The 19,623-nt window shown below is 44.0% G+C and overlaps 1 protein-coding gene across 19 annotated transcripts in view; it reads left to right on the top strand.

Moving 5' to 3' along the window:
* LOC118291872 (cytoplasmic dynein 1 intermediate chain 1) overlaps positions 1 to 19,623 on the top strand; it is a 51,836-nt gene that overhangs the window by 15,440 nt on the left and 16,773 nt on the right. For 15 of the 19 annotated variants that reach the window (XM_035620343.2, XM_035620345.2, XM_035620347.2 and 12 more), the window contains 4 exons: positions 7,368 to 7,463; positions 8,929 to 9,100; positions 10,446 to 10,545; positions 10,749 to 10,874. In XM_035620343.2, coding sequence (XP_035476236.1) covers positions 7,368 to 7,463; positions 8,929 to 9,100; positions 10,446 to 10,545; positions 10,749 to 10,874 — 494 coding nt within the window. The remainder of the gene's footprint in view (positions 1 to 7,367; positions 7,464 to 8,928; positions 9,101 to 10,445; positions 10,546 to 10,748; positions 10,875 to 19,623) is intronic. The other 4 variants (XM_035620349.2, XM_035620344.2, XM_035620360.2 and 1 more) reach the window with 1 other exon arrangement.

Below are 19,623 nucleotides of genomic sequence, written 5' to 3'. Positions count from 1 at the left end.
ACGTAGCAGGCCTTTAAAAAATGTTTGTCCCATCTGTCCGTGTGTCCCTCATTAAAACAAAATGTAACACCATCGTCATCCAAGTGGCAAACACACACCACCAATCACCATCTGAGCCACACACACACACACACAAAGATGCAAACAGCACTATTTCTGAGTGACACAAATTCCTGCTCAGATGAAAAGTGAGCTGATAAGACTGATGGACTTTATGTCAGAGTTTCTTTCTGTTGGTCTCTCTCTCTCTCTCTCTCTCTCTGACTGGGTTTTTGACAGTTTGGAAAGTTTGAAGTCATGGGTTTTAATCAGGACCTTGCGGCCAGGCACAGCATGGCGTGGCATGGTATGATGGCTCAGTTTAAAGATGTGGGTCTGGGTCGGGGCCAAGCCTGGGTGGCACGGCTAGAAGAGAGGGGGGTGGGTGAGCCAGAGAGAGAGAGAGAGAGAGAGAGAGAGAGAGAGAGAGAGAGAGACTGAAAGAGAGAAAGACATGGGCAGAGAATCTACTCTCGCTGCACCCACAGCACAGAGCAAGGTCGGCCGCAGACCCCAAAGGCCTGAACGGGCTGCATTAATGACAGCTGATTATGTGTGTGCATGCGCGGCTGCGCAAGGTGTGGACTTGGGTCTCCGCACACTTCAACACACACACATACACAATGTTTGATCAGTGTGGTGAAGAGATGAATTAATCTAAACCGTCCTGCGGTTTTCAACCTCGCTGGTTTTACATCAGGTCTTGCTGCTAATGTGTGTGTATGTGGTGAATACTTTTACCCCCACTGTGGCAATCATGACTTGATAAACCATTATGAATTTAAATATTATTTTTCTATGAAATCCAATGGAAGGGGGGGGGCCGAATTAATAAATTGAAGTAGAAGTAGGGCTGGACAATATGACCAAAAATATTATCGTGATAAAAACCATCATATTAGTTGATATTTATAATTATCATGATCAATTTGAAATCATTAATTTTTTTGAAGTTAATAGTTTGCTCCTGAGGGAACGATAAAGAAGCCAGATGGTTAATTGTGGTTCTAAACTCTTCTTTATGGGCGGAAAATGACAAACACTTGCTTAACAACAAAACATTTCACAGGTCTGAAGTAGTGATGTGTTATTCCTCTCACTGTGCTTGTTGCATTAAGGATATATATTTATATATATATATATATATATATATATATATCAAGCCTTTGTAACATTGCTATTGAAAGAAGTCATGCTCTGATAATTGTTGTCGTTTTACCGACCTACCCTAAGTAACAGTTTTTAGAGGCTTATCACTTCATGACTTTTGATGCCATTTCCCGTTGCTCTCTACCTAAATAAAATCCAGAGACACTCGATGGGGAAATGTGAATTATTTCACAAGCAATTACTCCGCATTTGACGGGCTTTGTAGGAGATTAAAGTGATGTTGTAGCTCTGGTATACAAATCACTTGGAAAAGGATGTAACTGTGGATGCAGAGAGTTTGTGTCATATTGTTGCACTTTTCCCCACATCTTGTCTGCGTTGGCCCTCTACAGGTCCGTATGTTTCTTGAGCAGGATGGGTTGTCCTCTCACCTCTCCGAAAAAAGAAATCTGTTTGGCTTTAGAGCACAGCTGCCTCAAAGGCCAGAGATATACTTACTAACTAACTACGCAGCTGCGTACTCAACATGGCTGCTTCAGGTTTCCTGCGTCAGTTTGGTATATTTGTTGTACGCATCCTCAGAAAAGAATGCAACATGTCCGCAAGATGCAATACGCACATGAATGGTGGGGGCAGTGAAGGGGCACATACTTGCCATTGTCACTACATCGTTGATTTATGATCTGCCATGATCTCAGAAACCTCTGTGGCATGACATCACCCACTGATTTGTGAACTGCCACTTTGATGCCTCAGGTTTAGCATTTTGACGAGCGCCGTCTTTGTATTTTTTAAAACCATAAGTAACCATATTTAGAGGAGCTGGGGCTGGGCCTGACTGAGAGCTCAGCCACCTACACCTGCGACCTGCCCCTATTGGATGGTACTAGCTGAAAAGTGGAGTAATTTTCTCATAGGCTTCTCTAAACTTTTTTCAACCAGTGGAGTCGCCCTCCGCTAGATAATTCAGGTCTTAGGCACTTCCGCGTTGGATTCACCTTTTGGGAACCAGGTGACCACATGCATTTTTACACCAGTAACATGCATAGTACATGCGTCATACAGAGTCGTAAGTATGTGCACAGTTATGCTCACGACGCCTCTGGTTGTCTATGTGAACACTTAGCTGAACAGCAAGTATATCTCTTGCCTATCCCATCAATTTGCTGTTCATCCTGACTAACAGAGGTCCCTAGAATGTTAGCAATGTTCCTCTGTGTTTAGAAAGACGATTTTATTTGAGTCAAGCTACAAAAGCTTGAGATCCGCATTATATTGCTCAGACAGTTCAGCTGGACACTTGTAAGTACAAGGCTGGCAGAGAAGATGACTGGGCTAATTGTCAAAAGCATGAAAAATGACGTGTACCAGTGTTTATTTTAATCTCACTCAAAGTGGCCATGCCCTCTTCTAGATGAATGATCACAGGATGAAGAGTTCAAACTCCGTGTTCCCAGTTTTATTCTGGCATTTTCTCGATTTCTTCAGCACACATTTTGAAAAGTATATTCATTAAAAATGTTCATGGTTGTGTGCCAAAAATAATGGCCCGTGTGGCAAGACAAATTTCCTATGGGCCTATCATGTCACATTTCATTTATTTTAGGATTGCGTCATTTTATTTCTGACATGTATCATTTGTCAGTCATGTAAAATCCTTATGGTTATATAACTTTTTTTTTGGGGGGGGGGGGGTAATTGGATAACACAGATTGCATTACTGGAGGTGGGATGAATAAAAGTGAGAGAATTCCCCTGATGCCTAAGGTCATTTGTAACATATGCAGAAGTGAATGTGGTGTGAGCATGTGTGTGTTGCATCTTTCTAAGACAAGAAGAGTTGTTCTCAGTAAAGTGTCTGCGGTGTGTGTGTGTGTGTGTGTGTGTGTGTGTGTGTGTGTGTGTGTGTGTGTGTGTGTGTGTGTGTGTGTGTGTGTGTGTGTGTGTGTGTGTGTGTGTGTGTGTGTGTGTGTGTGTGTGTGTGTGTGTGTGTGTGTGTGTGTGTGTGTGTGTGTGTGTGTGTGTGTCGTGCCAGGGCCACATTAGAGGAGCCTTTCAAGTCTTGTCGTCCTCCTCCTACTCCTCTCCACAGTGCTTGTGTTGTGGTCTGCTGTTGAGAACCCCTGCGAACTCTGTGCACGTGTGTGTGTGTTTGTGAGCGCCCATATATGATGCTGTAGGGTTATTCCCAGTGTGTGGGATCCCCCAATATCCTGCCAGATCTCTCTGTTGTGTCCCACTCACTGTTTCAACTCCTCTCCTCTCTCATATCCACGTCTCTCTGATTAATTTAATAGAAATCTATAACAACAATTATGAGAATCTTTGATTGCGCATGACTCCGTTTGGAAGTCGTCACCTCCATACTGATATGATAAATCTGCAGCTCTGCTCCTGTGAAGTAGTCGATGACAAACTTGGGACCTGTTTCTCATCCTCCCCTCACACACACACACACACACACACACACACACACAACCCTCAGCTCTTTGATAACTATGACAATCTCTCCAAGCTTGCACTTGTTCTGAATTGAAAAGTTTGCTCACACTTTCATCCTCACAGAACAGAGCACATGATAAGACTTTATCGGCGTGACACACCACGCCATTGTGCTTCATGTCTTAGAGGGGAAGCAGAAGAAAGTGTTCCTCTTTCACTGACGCTGTCAGTATCTTTAAAACGTGTCTCTCCGCATGCTCCGTAGTCGCTGCCCACTGTGATATAATACAAGATGTTTCAGCTAATGAAACTCTCAGCGGTGTGTCAGCCTTCATTAAGACTGTTTACTAAATTCCACAAACAGATCAGACCGTTGCTCTCACCCGAACTTTTTCACTCTCCTGTTTGTCCACAAAAGCGATAACGATGCTTATACTGGCGAACACATGCATAGAAAACATGATAATGAATTGTTAATTATCCTCAATACATTCGACAGTCACATTGTAAATACTAGCCTACTCCTGAGCAGGTGGTCTGTGTGTGTAGATGCAGATGCAGTTTTCAAAAGTGCTATCAAAGAGGGATCTCCACGAAACTTGGTGGAAGGATCATGGGACATGGGCCAAGAAAAAAACCCAACCTTCTTTAACATTGCAAAATGTTCTTTTAACAACATTTTCACAGATTTCCCAGTGAATAGTGCTTGGATCTTGAAGGGGGAAAAAATCAGCCGCATTTAGGGGACGGATATCTGTGATTGTGTGCATTTTGGTGCAGCTGGACTGAATTTAAGGGGACTGTTGGGCCTTGGCGGAGGTGTGTGCTCTACAAGCTCTGCGGTGCCGTTACAGTTTATTCCATCAAACATTTATTTCTCTTCTTCATCTTTGGCTGTAAAGTATAAAATAAAGTTTTTGAAGTTTAGTGTTGGTATTGCAATGCATACACACGGGCATGCATTGCATACCCATATATGCATTTACAAACACCTTTACACTTCTGTGTGTGTGTTTGTGTGTAGTTGTGTTTCTATGCCCACACTACTGTATAAATCTGTGTGTGCATACCTGCTAGGATGTGCAGAATTGCCTGGGCCTGGTCAGCATGAGCAAGCAGCCAGGGGAGCATTGAGGCAACCAGATGCAGTGGCCCCGAGCTACTGAGGATATCATTACCCCGGGCATGTAGCCGGCCAAAACAGCAGCCCCCAAGTGGAGTTTCATCAGGGTGGACCCCCATCTGTTGCGAGGGGGAGGATACCAGTTAACCTGTTGTCCTGCAGGGAGAAGCGGTATTAAGCAGCAGGTGGAAAGAGAAAGCTTCCTGTGACTGGAATGAGGTGGAAACAAGAACGTGTTCAGATAGGGCTACAGGGGAGCAGTCAGACACACTCCGTCTGTGCAAGATTGTCTCTTTTGGATTCCCCTCCCCTGCTTCTTTTGCAACTCAACAGGAAACCCTGTTGTGTGTGTGTGTGTGTGTGTGTGTGTGTGTGTGTGTGTGTGTGTGTGTGTGTGTGTGTGTGTGTGTGTGTGTGTGTGTGTGTGTGTGTGTGTGTGTGTGTGTGTGTGTTTGCATGTACATTTTACATAAAGTTTTCATCTTTTCGAACCATGAGCCATATTTTCCAGTATCACTTACCGCAATGTACAGTAGCTTGTGCTTCACTTTGAGCACACACGCACAAAAACATATCTCCCAAAGGTTTCCATTCAAAGGAAATTGCTGGGATATTTTTGGTGCGCGACTGTGACAGAACAACTTGATGCATGGCCACTGGCAGCAACATCAGCAGTATCTCCGTACGGGAATTGGACCGTCTCCCCTCAGTGAGGTAACCCATAGGCCATGAATCATGCTGCCTTGCTCCATAGTCCTGTGGTCCCGGGGGCTGACAGTTTGACCGCTCCTCAATGTGGTCTCTCTCCTCTACTCACGCTCCTCCCATCCCCATCACCACACATTCCAACCACCGGACTGGTCACGTAAGGTCAAGAAAGTAGAATAGAGCCGAATAGAACTGGAGTTGCGTTTAATGTATGGTCCCAATGTTGGTTTGCAGGAACCCATTTGCTTTTTTCACATCTTGGAAGTTTTTTTTTTTTTAAGGGGAAGGATGATTGATAGATGACAAAAACACTGTCAGAGAGAGAAATGAAACGTGACAAACAAAGCACGGAGGGAGAGACAAAAGGGCTCAGAAGAAGGGTATTCCTGTGTTTCTGTTCACAGCTCATCTGTTTTGGCAGCTCAGACACGGAGCTCGTCTGGCAGTCTGCCTGTCTGGTCCTCTCCGCTCTCTTGGTGGGTCACTGGTGTTTGGATCACTACAGTTGGCTCCAACTTGGACCGAGCCTACGCCGCCGTGTGTTAGATTTAAGTTGGTCATTTATTATATACACACAGAATGAAAAATAAAGTCATATATCAAAGGGGGTTTACTTGGAAGTGAAAAACAAAAGAAAACACAAAGACGGGGGAGAGACTGAGGTACCGGGAAACCTAAAATAATGTCGTAAAATAAGGGCCGGACACGATTGTACATGAAAATCACTGAAGTGTTTCACCAATTAGAATCATATTAAAGAGCAGCGGTGAGTTTATCAAGAGCTGAGGCGAGTCCAAGTGATAAATGGACAGTTCATCCGGTGCAAGAGAGGTCCTTGAGAGAGTGGTTTTAACTATGCCCCAGGCCATACTCCAACTGAGTTAAACACACCCTGACGTGTGTGTGTGTGTGTGTGTGTGTGCGCGTGTGCGTGTGTGAGAGAGAGAGAGCGAGACATGACACGTCTGAGGGTGTGATGTAGTCACTTCCTCTCACTGGACTGAGCGACTGTTGTCAGCTTGACCCTGCGCCAGTTAACCCCTCACCACCCCTGGCACTGCGGGTGAGGGCCCCGGGTGTGTGTGTGTTTGAGAGGGAGGGAAAATACATTTCGTGTGTGTGTGTATATGTGTATAGCATGTGTGTTGGCAGACCACAGGTGTCTGGTCGCGGGGGGCAGGGTGTTAAGAGGTCCTCCGAGAGGCCCCTGACTCCCAGCATCTGTTTCGGAGGGAGGGAGCGGCAGAAGTGAGGAGAGGTTGGCGAGGGTTACCAACACATACCCTGAGGGGTGTCGAGGGCAGTCGCTGACAAGCAGGTGCCTATGTTGACAGTAACCCTTCATACTTGAACCCCACAAGCACACAGCGCACACACGTCCAATAAATCCCGGGGAGTCGAGTGTAATTGCAGAGCCTGATTGGAGGGAATCCAAAGGGAATCCCCTTTTTACCCACACATCACTGGATCTCTTTGCTCGGGGTCAAAGGTGAGAGAAATAGGAGAGCGCACACAACTCTGACTTCTTTCCTTCTGACTGTGTGTGTCTTTGTGTGCACGATGAGCGCAGTGTCTCCACACATGGGGACCATGTGAGCACAGCTACAACACGGAAATGGGCACAAGTTTGTTTCCTGTGAAATTTCTTTTTCCCTGTGACAATGTATACTTAATGTACTTTAGCAGCAGTGATGGAAATTCTGCAGCATTTGTGCTTCATATTGTTTTCACAAGAATATGTGTGTGTGTGTGTGTTTGTAAATGAAACCCATTTGGACTGAGTGTTTGTTAGTCAGGTGTAGCAGTGCATGTCTGGGAAAGATTATTTTGGTAAGACGAGGGAGGGGCGGGTGGCGGCCCACAGCAGGAGGTCGAGGAAAATTGGAACAGCTGTTGATTAACATGAGTGCTTTCTCCCTTTTCTTATTTTTTTAAAAACTCTTAGTAGAGGAGGAGGAGGAAGATGAGGAGATGATGGAGGCAAAGCCAGGCCCCGAGTCAGAGCAGCAGGATGAAGACGACAACAGAGAAAACAAAGAAGGTACGAAGGACAGATAATGGAAATGTAAAAAAAAAAAAAAAATAGCCGTCAGCTACTGTTGACCACTTCATTAATTATGTCTACGTTTTCCTTAAAGTCAGTAATATTTCCTCCTGACAGTTCGGTGCCTTCGTTACGCAAGGCATCCCCATTCTTCATTCTTCAGTCCTCTTATTCCCTCGACTTCTCACACGTCGGTGTCACGAAACTCTGTGACTCGTGTGTGACACCCTCTGCCTGTCAGTGGGTGTATCAGATGGGAGGGTGGTGATAGGTTACGCTCGGGGTTAAGACGGGCCCGGCATATCGGCTCCGCGGCATGTGAGGGTCAGCACTGATTAAAAACCTGTCACTTGACCCCCCCCCCCCCTCCCCGACCGTACTTCAAAGTGGAGGGGAATATAGTGGAGTGTGTGTATGCGTGTATATACACGAGTATGTGGAAGGTTAATAAAGGAAAGACACAGAGCTCTCTGCTGAGTTAAAACACAATGAGGGATGAAGGACATATTCAGTTCATATTTAGCCACACAAACACATCCGTGACTGTACTAAGTCTGAGTCAAACACACATACACATACACACATACACTCATAAACACACAAGTCATCCATCTCTTCTCCATCCGGGCCTATTAGAAGGTCAGGCCTTTGATCTCTGCCTCTCGATTCACTGGGTCTTTTCTGACAACTCGTAAGAAATACAAAGGGATGGGGGGGGATCAAAGTCAAGAGGCAGGGTAAAGGTCGATACATGTGTGTCTGTGCATGTTTGTGTGTGTAGGGGAAGAAAAAAATCGCTCGTGTGCTTGGGGACAGTGACTTCAAAAACCGGACGCCTTGCTGTGCAGCTATTACGTTCAAAGGGAGGCGGGTCGCTCAGAGGGCTTTTTTTTTCTCTTGTTTATGAAGTTCTTACTGTTGTTTTTTATTAGGAAAGGTGCATTAGGAATTGTTTGTAGTTTATTATGTCTAGGATGGCATTCTGGTTTTCATAGAGATGAAGTGAATGTTAATCTCTTATGGCTTAGACATGACAGCGCTGCATCTGTGTGCTTGTAAATGATCACGTGGGGTAGTTTTCTGTCCTATTATAGGTAGAAGAAGAAAGTCACAGAGTCCAGAGTCTCAGGCACATTTATTAAACTTTAAATATCCCGGTGAACTTTTGTGAATGTCAAATAAATATGTCCAATAAATAAACAAAATATCAAAAAGGTGATGCCTAACAAATGAAACATCAAGAGCGTAATTATTTGTTCATCAATGTACTCACATGACAGAAGTTATTTCAGGATAGAGGAAACCTGATGATCAAATAACTCTAGTTGGGCTAAAACAGATCATTTAATCAATTAGCAGAATGGAAATATCTTTGGGTTCTGGACTGTTGGTTGGTGGACACAACACAAAAACTTGTCTCCCTCACATACTCATGTGTTTATGTTCACGTTCCCTCTGACAGGCTCGTTTTCGGTGCTGAGGGAGCTGACGGAGGAGGAGAGGCAGCAGATCCTTCACTCCTCCGAGTTTCAGAGCTTCTTTGACTGCAGCATCCGGGTGATGGAGAGAGCGCTGGCCGAAGACAGCGACATTTTCTTCGACTACAGCGGCCGGGACCTGGAGGACAAAGAGGGGTGAGCGGGGGAGGAGGGCGAGAGGGGACTGGCGGAGGGAGGATGTGTTTGGATGTGCAAGCACATGTGAGTGTTTACCCGCATGCCTTGAACTGAGAAATGTGCAAAGACTGACTCATGCCCACTGTTTCACTCCAGGGGCCTGGGAGCTTCTTTGTTCTTCAAAATAAATGCCTTCCTGCTGATGTCACACTCACAGGGGGTTTAAAACCTCTCTGTGAACTGACAACTGTCACAGCCTAAAGAGCATTGTCTTGCCATCTGAGGGGTTGGCTCCAAATGGAGGTTATCCATGTGGCGGTTGAAGTTATAAGAGTCATAAGAGCAAAGCTGTTTCAGTATACAGAAGCGTGCTGTTTTTACTGACTCGCTTCAACTTTGACTGCCGCAGCCACAGAGGGCCATCAAGCCTGTGGTCAAATAGAGATTATGTCTAAAACAGGCCATGAACCCGGTGTTAACTTCAGTCCCCTTCTTTTCTTTTTTCCTTTTTTTCTTCTCGTTTTTCTTCTTTTTCTGGTAACTTTTCCCTTATTGAGGTGACCAGTGGCAGAGAAGTAATGTTTCAATATTTAAGTTAACATAATGTCTGAGATGCGAGAATTCCACACTACTGATACAAATCCACTTTGGCAGGGAACATTTCTGGTGTCTGTAATTACTGGCTAACTATAGCTAATCAGACAGCTCTGACCAAGGTCTCGGAGGGCAGATCCAACAGGCCGAAACATGCTATTTGTCATGTGTGTTAAAAAAAAGAACAACAACAACATTTTAAACGGTTATTCAAGCGATTTAGAAATCCACTTTTGTAAAGTTAGGGAGACTCATTAGAGTCAGGTGAAAAAAGAAGGTTCAAATTGGGAGCAGCAGAGGTGAAGATATCCCAAGGAGATTTCTCATAATGCAACTTCATAGTGTCTTTCATTAAACTCGATGACCCTGACCAGGGTTATTTTCTCAAATTAACATTACACAGTTTCTAGTTTCAGTGTTCAATGTAGAAAAGTAAAATGATGTCACAGTATTATATGTTATTCCACTTTTACGAGACCTTAAGGTTTAGTGCTGCCCAATCTAAGGTAATACTGTTATAGGTCCAGCTCCCTGTAATGCACTAATGGATATAAGTTTGTCCGGCATAGTTATGATGTCCTGTACACTGGGCAGATTATAGTTACTATAGCAGTGATCACAGATTACCCCTACAGTCTGGAGCTATTTTATTCTGGCAGGTACCTACTCGCTTTGGCAAGTGCCTGTTGTGCGACTGAAACAAATCTGTTGTCTCCAGGTATGATCAAGCAGTAACCTTTGACCCCTTGTCTGTGCTGTCTGCCTCCAGAGACTCAGGTAGTGGCTCCAGTCTCTCTTTAAGTCGGCTCTTCTATGATGAACACTGGTCGAAACATCGCGTCATCACCTGTCTTGACTGGTCTCCTCAGGTAAAAACCCTGCAGCCTTCTGTGTGCTACGTTTTGAATTTGAAGCTCTAACTCGGGCAACCAGGTTTTAAACCTCGCTGATAATCATTTACTGTTTCTTATTGTTTTAAGAGAGTGGGAGCAGCTGTATCATGAAGTTTTGGGTGTTAAAACAGTCGTTTAATGAACATGTCTTGCATGTCTAACACTCTTCTCTATCACAGTATCCAGAGTTGCTGGTCGCCTCCTACAACAATAATGAAGATGCTCCTCATGAACCGGATGGTGTTGCCCTGGTGTGGAACATCAAATTTAAGAAGGCCACCCCCGAGTACATCTTTCACTGTCAGGTACTTGACAAAACCTCACATACCCAAATCCATATATTAAGATCATCACATCAGGCTGCACTAGGGAGGAAGTTTGCCATTTTTTCTCTTTTTCCCTTTAGACGTGGGGTATTATACATAACTGCCACAGAGCTACATGGTAAAAAAAAAAAAGGAACAAAGCCTCCAGTAATCAACAGCTTTTCTATAATAGCAGCACCTTTGTGAGTGAAGTGAGGGTAAATGTCTCAGCTCCACATGCATCCATTTGACCCTCCTAGATTGGATTATATGCGATCTCTGCCGCTGGAGACAACTTGTAATGGAAGAAACGGAGGAAAGAAACTCACTGATGAGTGCGATGCTAATAGTAAGTGACACTGAGAAAATGGCAGAAGGAAGGAGGGAGGGGAGGAGAGGGGGGATTGAAGGACTGGGTGTGAGGGCTTCACGGCTCCCAGGAGACAGGCGAGGCCATATAGAGACGTCTTGGTAGTAAAATGATGTGGCCTACCGCTTCCTAATCCGAGGCCTGCCACATGTGAGTTAGCCCACCCACATTGATGCTGGAATCTAATGTCAGCCGTGCTGTTTCCAAAAAATTGACAAGTGTACTTCATACAAACCACTGTGAATATGGAAATGCACCTGTGGCAGTATTAATGTCACAAGGAATCATATCACTGTAACGATGTTAAACATGCACCCATAATTCTCTCCCATTCAAACGTCTCTCAGACAGAGGAAATAGATTTTCACTTATTTTTGTGTGTTTTTCTCAAATGCACACAGAGCCATATATTCCTGCAGACCACACGCTGCGTGCGAATAATTCAATATGAAACTTGCCATATAGGTCAGGCTCCATAGTGGATTTTTTAAAACGCTCCTTTCTTTTACTGGACCATAATTTATGCTGCTCCTGAAATACATGTGGTCTTGGGTATATATTACAGCTATGCATCGTGTAGCTGTAGGATTCAGCAGTTTTTCCATGTAGGTGTCTGACGGAATCTGTACATTGACTTTATTAACAGTGCCGTTTCTGAGTTGTCAGTGTCAAACAGAAGAATATTGTGTCAACAGCTGATAAGATGCTCAGTGTATCCAAACGAAGCAGTCGGCTGTAGAGGTGAACTGTAAGTTTTAGTGTTAATATAAAAATGAGATGATAATGGAACCTGTTTCTACTGAAATATTAAGAAAATCAAATTTTCTAACGGAATGATGCGTTGTCATTGTAGTTTGATTTGAATTTCCGACACAGTCAATTTTGTTTTAAGTGAATGTTTACTGGAAGGATTGTGCATTAGAATGAAGTGATATCAGATGGAGAAAAGGAAGAAGAAAGAAACTCTCAAGTGCCCTGGTTTTTCCCACCCAAACATGTTAGTCAGCGATTTAATGTGGCCGGGGAATGTGCCACGGTCTTTTTATGAAGGGGCGAAAAGAAAAGTGAATGACAGAGAAACAGAAACATAAAAAAGGACAGAGCGGGCGGTAAAAAAAAAGAAAGTGGGTAAACAGCGGAGGATAAAATTTAGATAAGATCATGAAATGTGAAAAGATGTCATTTGGCATCAGCGCCGACTCCTCCTGTCGACGTTGGACTTGGATGAAAGGAACGTAGGGGTGGTTAAACGAGAGGAGAGAGGATGAGAAAAATTAGTGGATTGCATTTCCTTTTTTTTGACTCTTTCTCTCTGCAGGGCCTTTTGCGGCTCTCCAGTTAGCCGCGGATCAGATGGCTCTTAATGTACGAGCTTGTTCTGATGTTTAAAGTTCGTTTTTGTGTTGTGGGGGGGGGGTTAAACACCCACAGGCTGGGTGCATCGTCCCATCTCCTCCTCTTCTCCCTCGTAATTTTCTTTTCATCTCCCGCCTCCCATTTTTTGCTCTAAGATCACTTGCTGTTTACTGTAAACATGCTGTACATGCATTCATACGTGGCTCGAGTTGGCAGGTCCCAGGAGACGGCTTAGTAGCTTTTCAGAGCCTTTTCTAGTTTTCACCAGACAGCTTTCATCTGGCGGAGAGATAGGTAGACGGGTTGACCACTGCATGAGCGTGCGCACGTGTTTGTGCGTGTTTTGTACCAGTAAAGTCTGTGGTGTGTGTGTGTTTGAGAGAGAGAGAGTACAGATACAAAAGAATCATAGTGCTGGGTAGGTATTGGAGGGTTGGGGTTTGTGGTTGAGGTCTCGTTCGGCGGGGGCTTGATTGTATAAGGCTATGGCTTGTAGAGGGCTTCGTGTTACAGATGGGGTTTTTGTGAGGTCAAGCTTCTATATTTCTTGTCTGGCTGGGTGCTTTTGGGCGAATGGGCTTAGCGACTGTGCCTTTTATTCCTTCGAATTCTTACTTCATAATCAGGGGTGTAAAAGTTTTTGCCGAAACAGGAGACAATATTTCTTGTTCGTGTGAGATGATGTCAGTTGTTTCCAGTGCAGTTTTATTTGTTCCGGCAGGTTTTAGACTATATTTTACTCCAAAATAGAATAATGCAGATTATCCACTGTTATAAAGAAGTTGTGTATCTGCCCGTCGGCACTACACGATGATTTTATTGTAGAAAAATGTGATTTTTTTTTTTACCTTGCAGAAGAGCTGTTCTCGACGTGCCGGTGGAAAGTAAATCATTTAAAAGCTGGCGGTGGTTTGATTTTTGGAGTTTCAGTGTCACTTAAGGTGTCACTGGGAATCGTGAAAGTATTTTTGGCATTGAGCAGTGGTGTTGTAATGTTGCAATCTAACGCAATAGTTGGGGAGATATCATTTGACAAACCTTTTTCCCATATCAAGTCAACAGATGTCACAGACATTTCAGTTATGCAGGATTTCTTCCACCTCTCCCTGCTTTGCTGGTGCCTGTTCTCTCTTTTAAGGTCTTTTTTTTTATCTTACACTTCTGTATCTTCTTTTTTGTACTTTAAAGTATTATTTAATGATGGTGTGGATCCAGTTTTTTTATTCATTCATTTTAGTGATAACAGACCTTTTGGGGATGTTTTATTATTTGTTTTATTCTTTTTTTATGCCATGAAATGAACCATGTAAATACAATCTGATATAGTTCTCTTGCTCAAGACAGTGAATTAACTGTATCTGAAATCAAACAGTATCCATTGTATGAGAGAAGACTTTACAATCCCCTTAAGGACTGGAGGCAGTTTCATGACCCCCACTTCAGGAGCCATTGATCTGTGATATAGTGAAGGACGTGTGTGATCCATCACTGAGTGGGTTGGGCTTGTACTTCAGTAAAGCGGCTACTGCTGCTGTGCCTCCCCTCATCACGGCCGTCCCAGCAGTTGAACCCATCATCGCCCCTTTCCAGTTGGGTCCAATCTTGTAACTTCACACCAGCCTCTCAAGTGGGCAAAGTCAGACCACATTAAAGGGCCTGTTTGACTTAAAACCTTTGCTGAAACCCCCAAACCACACGCCTCCCTGCTACAACCCCCGCCACTACTGTCATAACCTATTGGACTCAGTTATATTTTTATTAATATCTTGTTGGCTTGCGTTGCTCCATTGGCCCTTTGGCGCTTCAGCAAGGTTGAGCAAGAGAAGCAGTGCAGCCGGGGAGGAGAGTGGAAACAGAGAGGGTTTGAAAAAGAAAACAAAGCAGTAGCATTATTTACAGGTTTTATCCGAGTTGGAATCCACGTGCAATTACACTGGAGGATGAATCAGCGTTGTGTTCAAAAGCTTAGCGGATAAATCCTCTAAGTGCTAACTGAGCAGATGGGTTTAGACTCTGTGACTGTTTGTGATTTGTGGCATATGACACAGATGAAGCGTCTACTGGCAAAAAGGTTTAGGACTCAGTTTGAACATTTTATGAGCAAAAGCACATGAGCAAGTGCATTTTGGCTGCGAGGTTGCATTGCCAGGTGCATGGTACATGGTAGATTGTCAGTCTCTTAGTTAGTTAATCATGGGTGTGTTTAAGGAAAAAAATGCAATAAGACTGCCATCTCCCATTCCATTTAAAAGCCAGATGTGCTTGCAGGTGGAAAGGGGGAAATGGCAGATTAGCCAGGGAGTAAGAAAAAACACTTCTCTGCACGGAACATGGTTCTACTTATGAGCAAAGCAGAAAAAAACAACAACACGCCAGCAGACCATAAACAACGACACAAGGGTTCCACCAAAGATGCGTGTGCAACAAACGGAATGAATGCATGTTGTGCATCCGACTACGTAGGTGCATACTAGTATCTTGTTAATGTTTCTTTAAAATGACACTGATCACAGCATCACTGGCTTCTGACCATTAATATGGTGCACCACAAGCACACATCTTATCTCCCAGGCAGTCAAATGTCTGTTAATCGCTGTGGTGTTGTAATTGAGAAGAGCTATGAAAAAATGTGTCATCCTGAGAGTGGTTATCAAATAAACAACCAAAATTTGTTCCTAAAATTCACATTAGATAAGTGTGGACTTTCTAACTTAACAATGTTTCTCACTCTGTAAAAACCTCCTAAATTATTAGTCTAATCAAAAGTAACATGAGTGATTGTTAATGGAAAAAGAAGAGAACAATAGAGAACTGGGTGATTGAGTTGAACAAAGATTATATTTATAACATGAATCCATTAAAGACACAAACCAGCAAAAGTGAAAATATGAGCCAAGCAAACAAACAAGATATGGAAAGTAAAGCAGCTCCAGAGGAGGGGGAGAGAGAGAGAGAGAGAGAGAGAGAGAGAGAGAGAGAGAGAGAGAGAGAGAGAGAGAGAGAGAGAGAGAGAGAGAGAGAGAGAGAGAGAGAGAGAGAGAGAGAGAGAGAGAGAGAGAGAGAGAGAGAGAGAGAGAGAGAGAGAGGCCTGTTTGTCTTCCTGGAACCTCCTCCTCATGCTTTCACTCTGGCAAACCCTCATTCTTTGCTTGGTGAAATGGAGACTAGCCTTGGTATTTCTCTCTCCTTGCCAGAAACCACAGAGTGACAAAATCCGTGGGGTGTCATAAATGAGCGAAGCCAGAGGGAGAGAGGGAGGAGAAAGGTGGTTGCAGGGGCGGAGGGGTTGGGGGGTGGCGGCTGAGAAGCGGGGATGCAAGAGAAGACAGTCGGATCCATCTGGTCCTGATAAGGCCGAGTGGAAAACACATGTGTGCGGTGAGCGAGGTGGGGGGAGAAGGGATGGAGCATGGATTGTACTTGGGACGATATACTGTCTGTTGTGTCCTATCAGCCCACCACGCCCCCTCCTCTTCTCCTCACCACAGCACCCTTTCTCTGTTCCTACCTTCCCAAGCCGACTTCAGCGACAGTTTGTTGCCCGGGGAAAGAATGAAAGAGTGGAGGAGGCAACAAAGGAGGGAGTGTTCCCCTCTCTCCAACTTTCTCTCTCTCTCTCTCTCTCTCTCTCTCTCTCTCTCTCTCTCTCTCTCTCTGTGTCATTCCTTCAAATCTCCCTAATCCCTCGCTGGGTACCATCTTTCATCACTGCCGACCATGTGTGTATTATCCTCTACAGAACACTTCCCATTAATATAATAAGGCCTGCCAGAAGCACTTAGCCCCGTGAGCCTGTGTGAGATATGCTAGATGATACTTTGTGTGGGTGAGTTTCTCCCTCGTGTAAGCACATACGCACACACACACACACACACACACACACACACACACACACACACACACACACACACACACACACACACACACACACACACACACAGAGAGCAGACCTTGCCTGAGGAAAGAAATGAAACCCACTGTTCTGACTGCGAGAGTGTCTCCCCGTAAAACTTCCACAATTCATCTCAGTCCCAATATACCAAAGCGACTGTCGCCGCTGCTTTTCCATCCGGGAGCTGTCGCCCCCCCACCCTCTCCTCACATCCTCCTTGTCTGGGCCGGCAGGAGATGACTTGGCAGGTGTCTGCCCCGCGCTGCATGCGAGATGAGAACCATGCACAGAGCCACTCTGCGTTTGGAAATGAAAAAGTCGCGCCGCAGTATTGAGTCAGCCCGGGAATGGAGATGCAATCATAGCGGGGGTACCGCCGACACAAGAGTTGTTGAGGTGTTATTTAGACAGATGTGGAGCTTGTATGACTGGTATGTCCAGACTTATGAATGTGAAATGAAGAGGAGTTGCCGGAGAAGGGAGTTTGTGTGTGTGTGTGTGTGTGTGTGTGTGTGTGTGTGTGTGTGTGTGTGTGTGTGTGTGTGTGTGTGTGTGTGTGTGTGTGTGTGTGTGTGTGTGTGTGTGTGTGTGTGTGTGTGTGTGTGTGTGTGTGTGTGTGTGTGTGTGTGGCTGCATCTACACATGTTGGTAAATGGACCTTTTATTATTAGGCTATTATTAAAGTCTCATGTACACAGAGAATTATACGAGAAGATTGATACGCGCTACGCGAAGTTTGAAGCTTCCGCCAACAATTAGCTAACTTAGCTTAGCAAAAAACAAGCTAGCCCAGCTTCTCTCCAAAGAACAAAATCCATTCAACAGAATCTGTAAAGTTCACAAATTAACGTACGTACAAAAACCCATGTGTAAAAAATGGCAATTCAGCTTTTTTTTGTATAGACTAATGTAACAGTGGTTTCCTGTCAGTTCCTTGTCAAAAGATAGTTCGGTTCAGCTGTTTCATATTAACCGTACAGACATGAGAGTGGTATCAATGTTTTCATCTCACTCTTGGTAAGAAAGACTGACACAATTTTATACAGTCAGTCACGTATAAGACACTGAAATTGTGTATAATGCATGCAAAGAGAGTATTTGGGCCAATGATGCAGAGGGCTCACGACTGAATAAAGAAGTAGAGGAAATGACTAAAACATAAACCCGCTTCCAATAATTCAGCTCTGAACTCAGTCATTAATTTCCTACACGACATCAAAATTTAGAACCCATCAACCAATTCCCCCGGAGCTTAAATCATAAACTTCCTCATAGAGCGGGACAAATTGATCCTATTTCAGCGCCTAATGACATACAGTGGATTTAAAAGGCGTCTTACTCCAAAACATATGGGCAGATTTGACATTTGATTAGAAGCATTTTGGGAGAACGGCTTTTATTTTGGGTCCAAGTCGTGGCTGGCGGGCGCCTCCGACTGCACTGTCGGAGGCGCCCGAAGCTGGGCTAATTTTCAGTAGCTCTGTCACTCGGCCTGACATAACCTGTGGTTTCTTAAAAAGGGGATTCAGAGTTTAGTCTGAATTTTTCCTCTTAAGATTGAGACGCAGATCGGGATCAGGAGTTGAACAAACATATGGAGCAAATCGAGGGGTCTCTTGAGTTGGCTTCTCCTTCTCATTACTCATGTGGGGTAGAGATGTTTATTTAGGGTGATAACTGGTGGAAGACAAACAAGAGAGAGGAGAGAGATGGGATGTTTTCTATTTGTGTCTGGATATACTTGTGGATTTGCACGTTCGTTTTGATCATTTGATGCCTTAATAGTAAAAGCAGGGTCAAGTTGATAAGATCAAAGAGATGTCGGTGTCTTGAGTTGAAAGATAAGAGCATTAACAAACTAGAAAAGGCAATTTCTGAAGAGATTGCGGTGTGAGTGCTGGCTGCTGGATGGCTGATGCTAAACTGGATTGCCAGCTTGAATTTGGACGAAGAAGCTGAAGGAGTATGAAGAGAAGGAAAAGTGAGAGATGGGTAGTTAATGTTTTAACGTGAACGCCAAAATATTGGAACATTTTCGGAAAGTATGAAAAGGTAGAATACAGGCTCTGTAATTTCGAAAACCCCAAAAATGGTGCGGAGCGCACCACACAACACATACTACAGATGTACAGATAGACTACAGTGGGACAGAATAACTGATAGTCTTTTTGTCGCTGTTACAGATAGACTGACTGGTTGGAAGGGGAGAGAGAAACAAAGAGAAGAAGGGAAAATGTATATTTTGGATTCTCCTCTGACTTACAAACAAACATTGACCCTGTAAAGTAACACACTACTGTGTCAGTGTGGTGGGTTGATGTGTGTGTGTGTGTGTGTGTGTGTGTGTGTGTGTGTGTGTTTGACTGTGTGTGTGTGTGACTGTGTGTGTGTGTGTGTGTGTGTGTGTGTGTGTGTGTGTGTAAACTGGCAACTCTATTTTGATAGACAAGTGCAGCACCTATGACAACATCTCTCGCTATTTTCATAATTTTTACATGAACTAAGAATTGATTGAGAAAATAATCTGCAGAAAAATCCATAATGAAAGTAATCATTAGCTGCAGATATAAAATTACAACTGCAACAAGACTACAACAGTAAAATCCTGCTTGGACATTAGTGCATGAATAATGATAAGATAAGATATAATATGTCAGAGAATAAAAGTCACAGGGGACATTTGTTTCTGCATTGGTTATGATATTAATACTACTAATTTTAGTTATGATAACTGATGATGATATTAATACTTTTATTAATACTGTATACCATGATACTGTGAAACTGTGATATTCTCTGAGGCAGTTGTCATATTGTCAGCAATTAGGTGTTTGCTTATGATTCCTTCTCTCTCTTCAAGGTTTGTGCCCCTGATTCCTGGCGACTGATAAATGGTTTCAGTGGTGGGTTTATACCTATTTAGTGCTCGTGTGGATTTGTGTTTCTTTGAACTTGGATGACATGCAGGGCAGGACTTGGGTTTATTAGCCCACTGATGGAGTCTGGGGAAACAGACCTCAGATGGCAGCCTGTCAGCCAACCACGGAGGGTAAAGGTCATCCCAAAATCCGGAGTTTTCCAAGTCATCAGGTTCATTGCGGCGTCATCCACATGGAGTTATTGTCACAAAT

Source organism: Scophthalmus maximus, chromosome 22, assembly GCF_022379125.1.
Source record: "Scophthalmus maximus strain ysfricsl-2021 chromosome 22, ASM2237912v1, whole genome shotgun sequence".
NCBI lineage: Eukaryota > Metazoa > Chordata > Actinopteri > Pleuronectiformes > Scophthalmidae > Scophthalmus > Scophthalmus maximus.
Note: the sequence above shows the minus strand (reverse complement) of the source record. Positions and strands in the feature narration are given on the sequence as shown.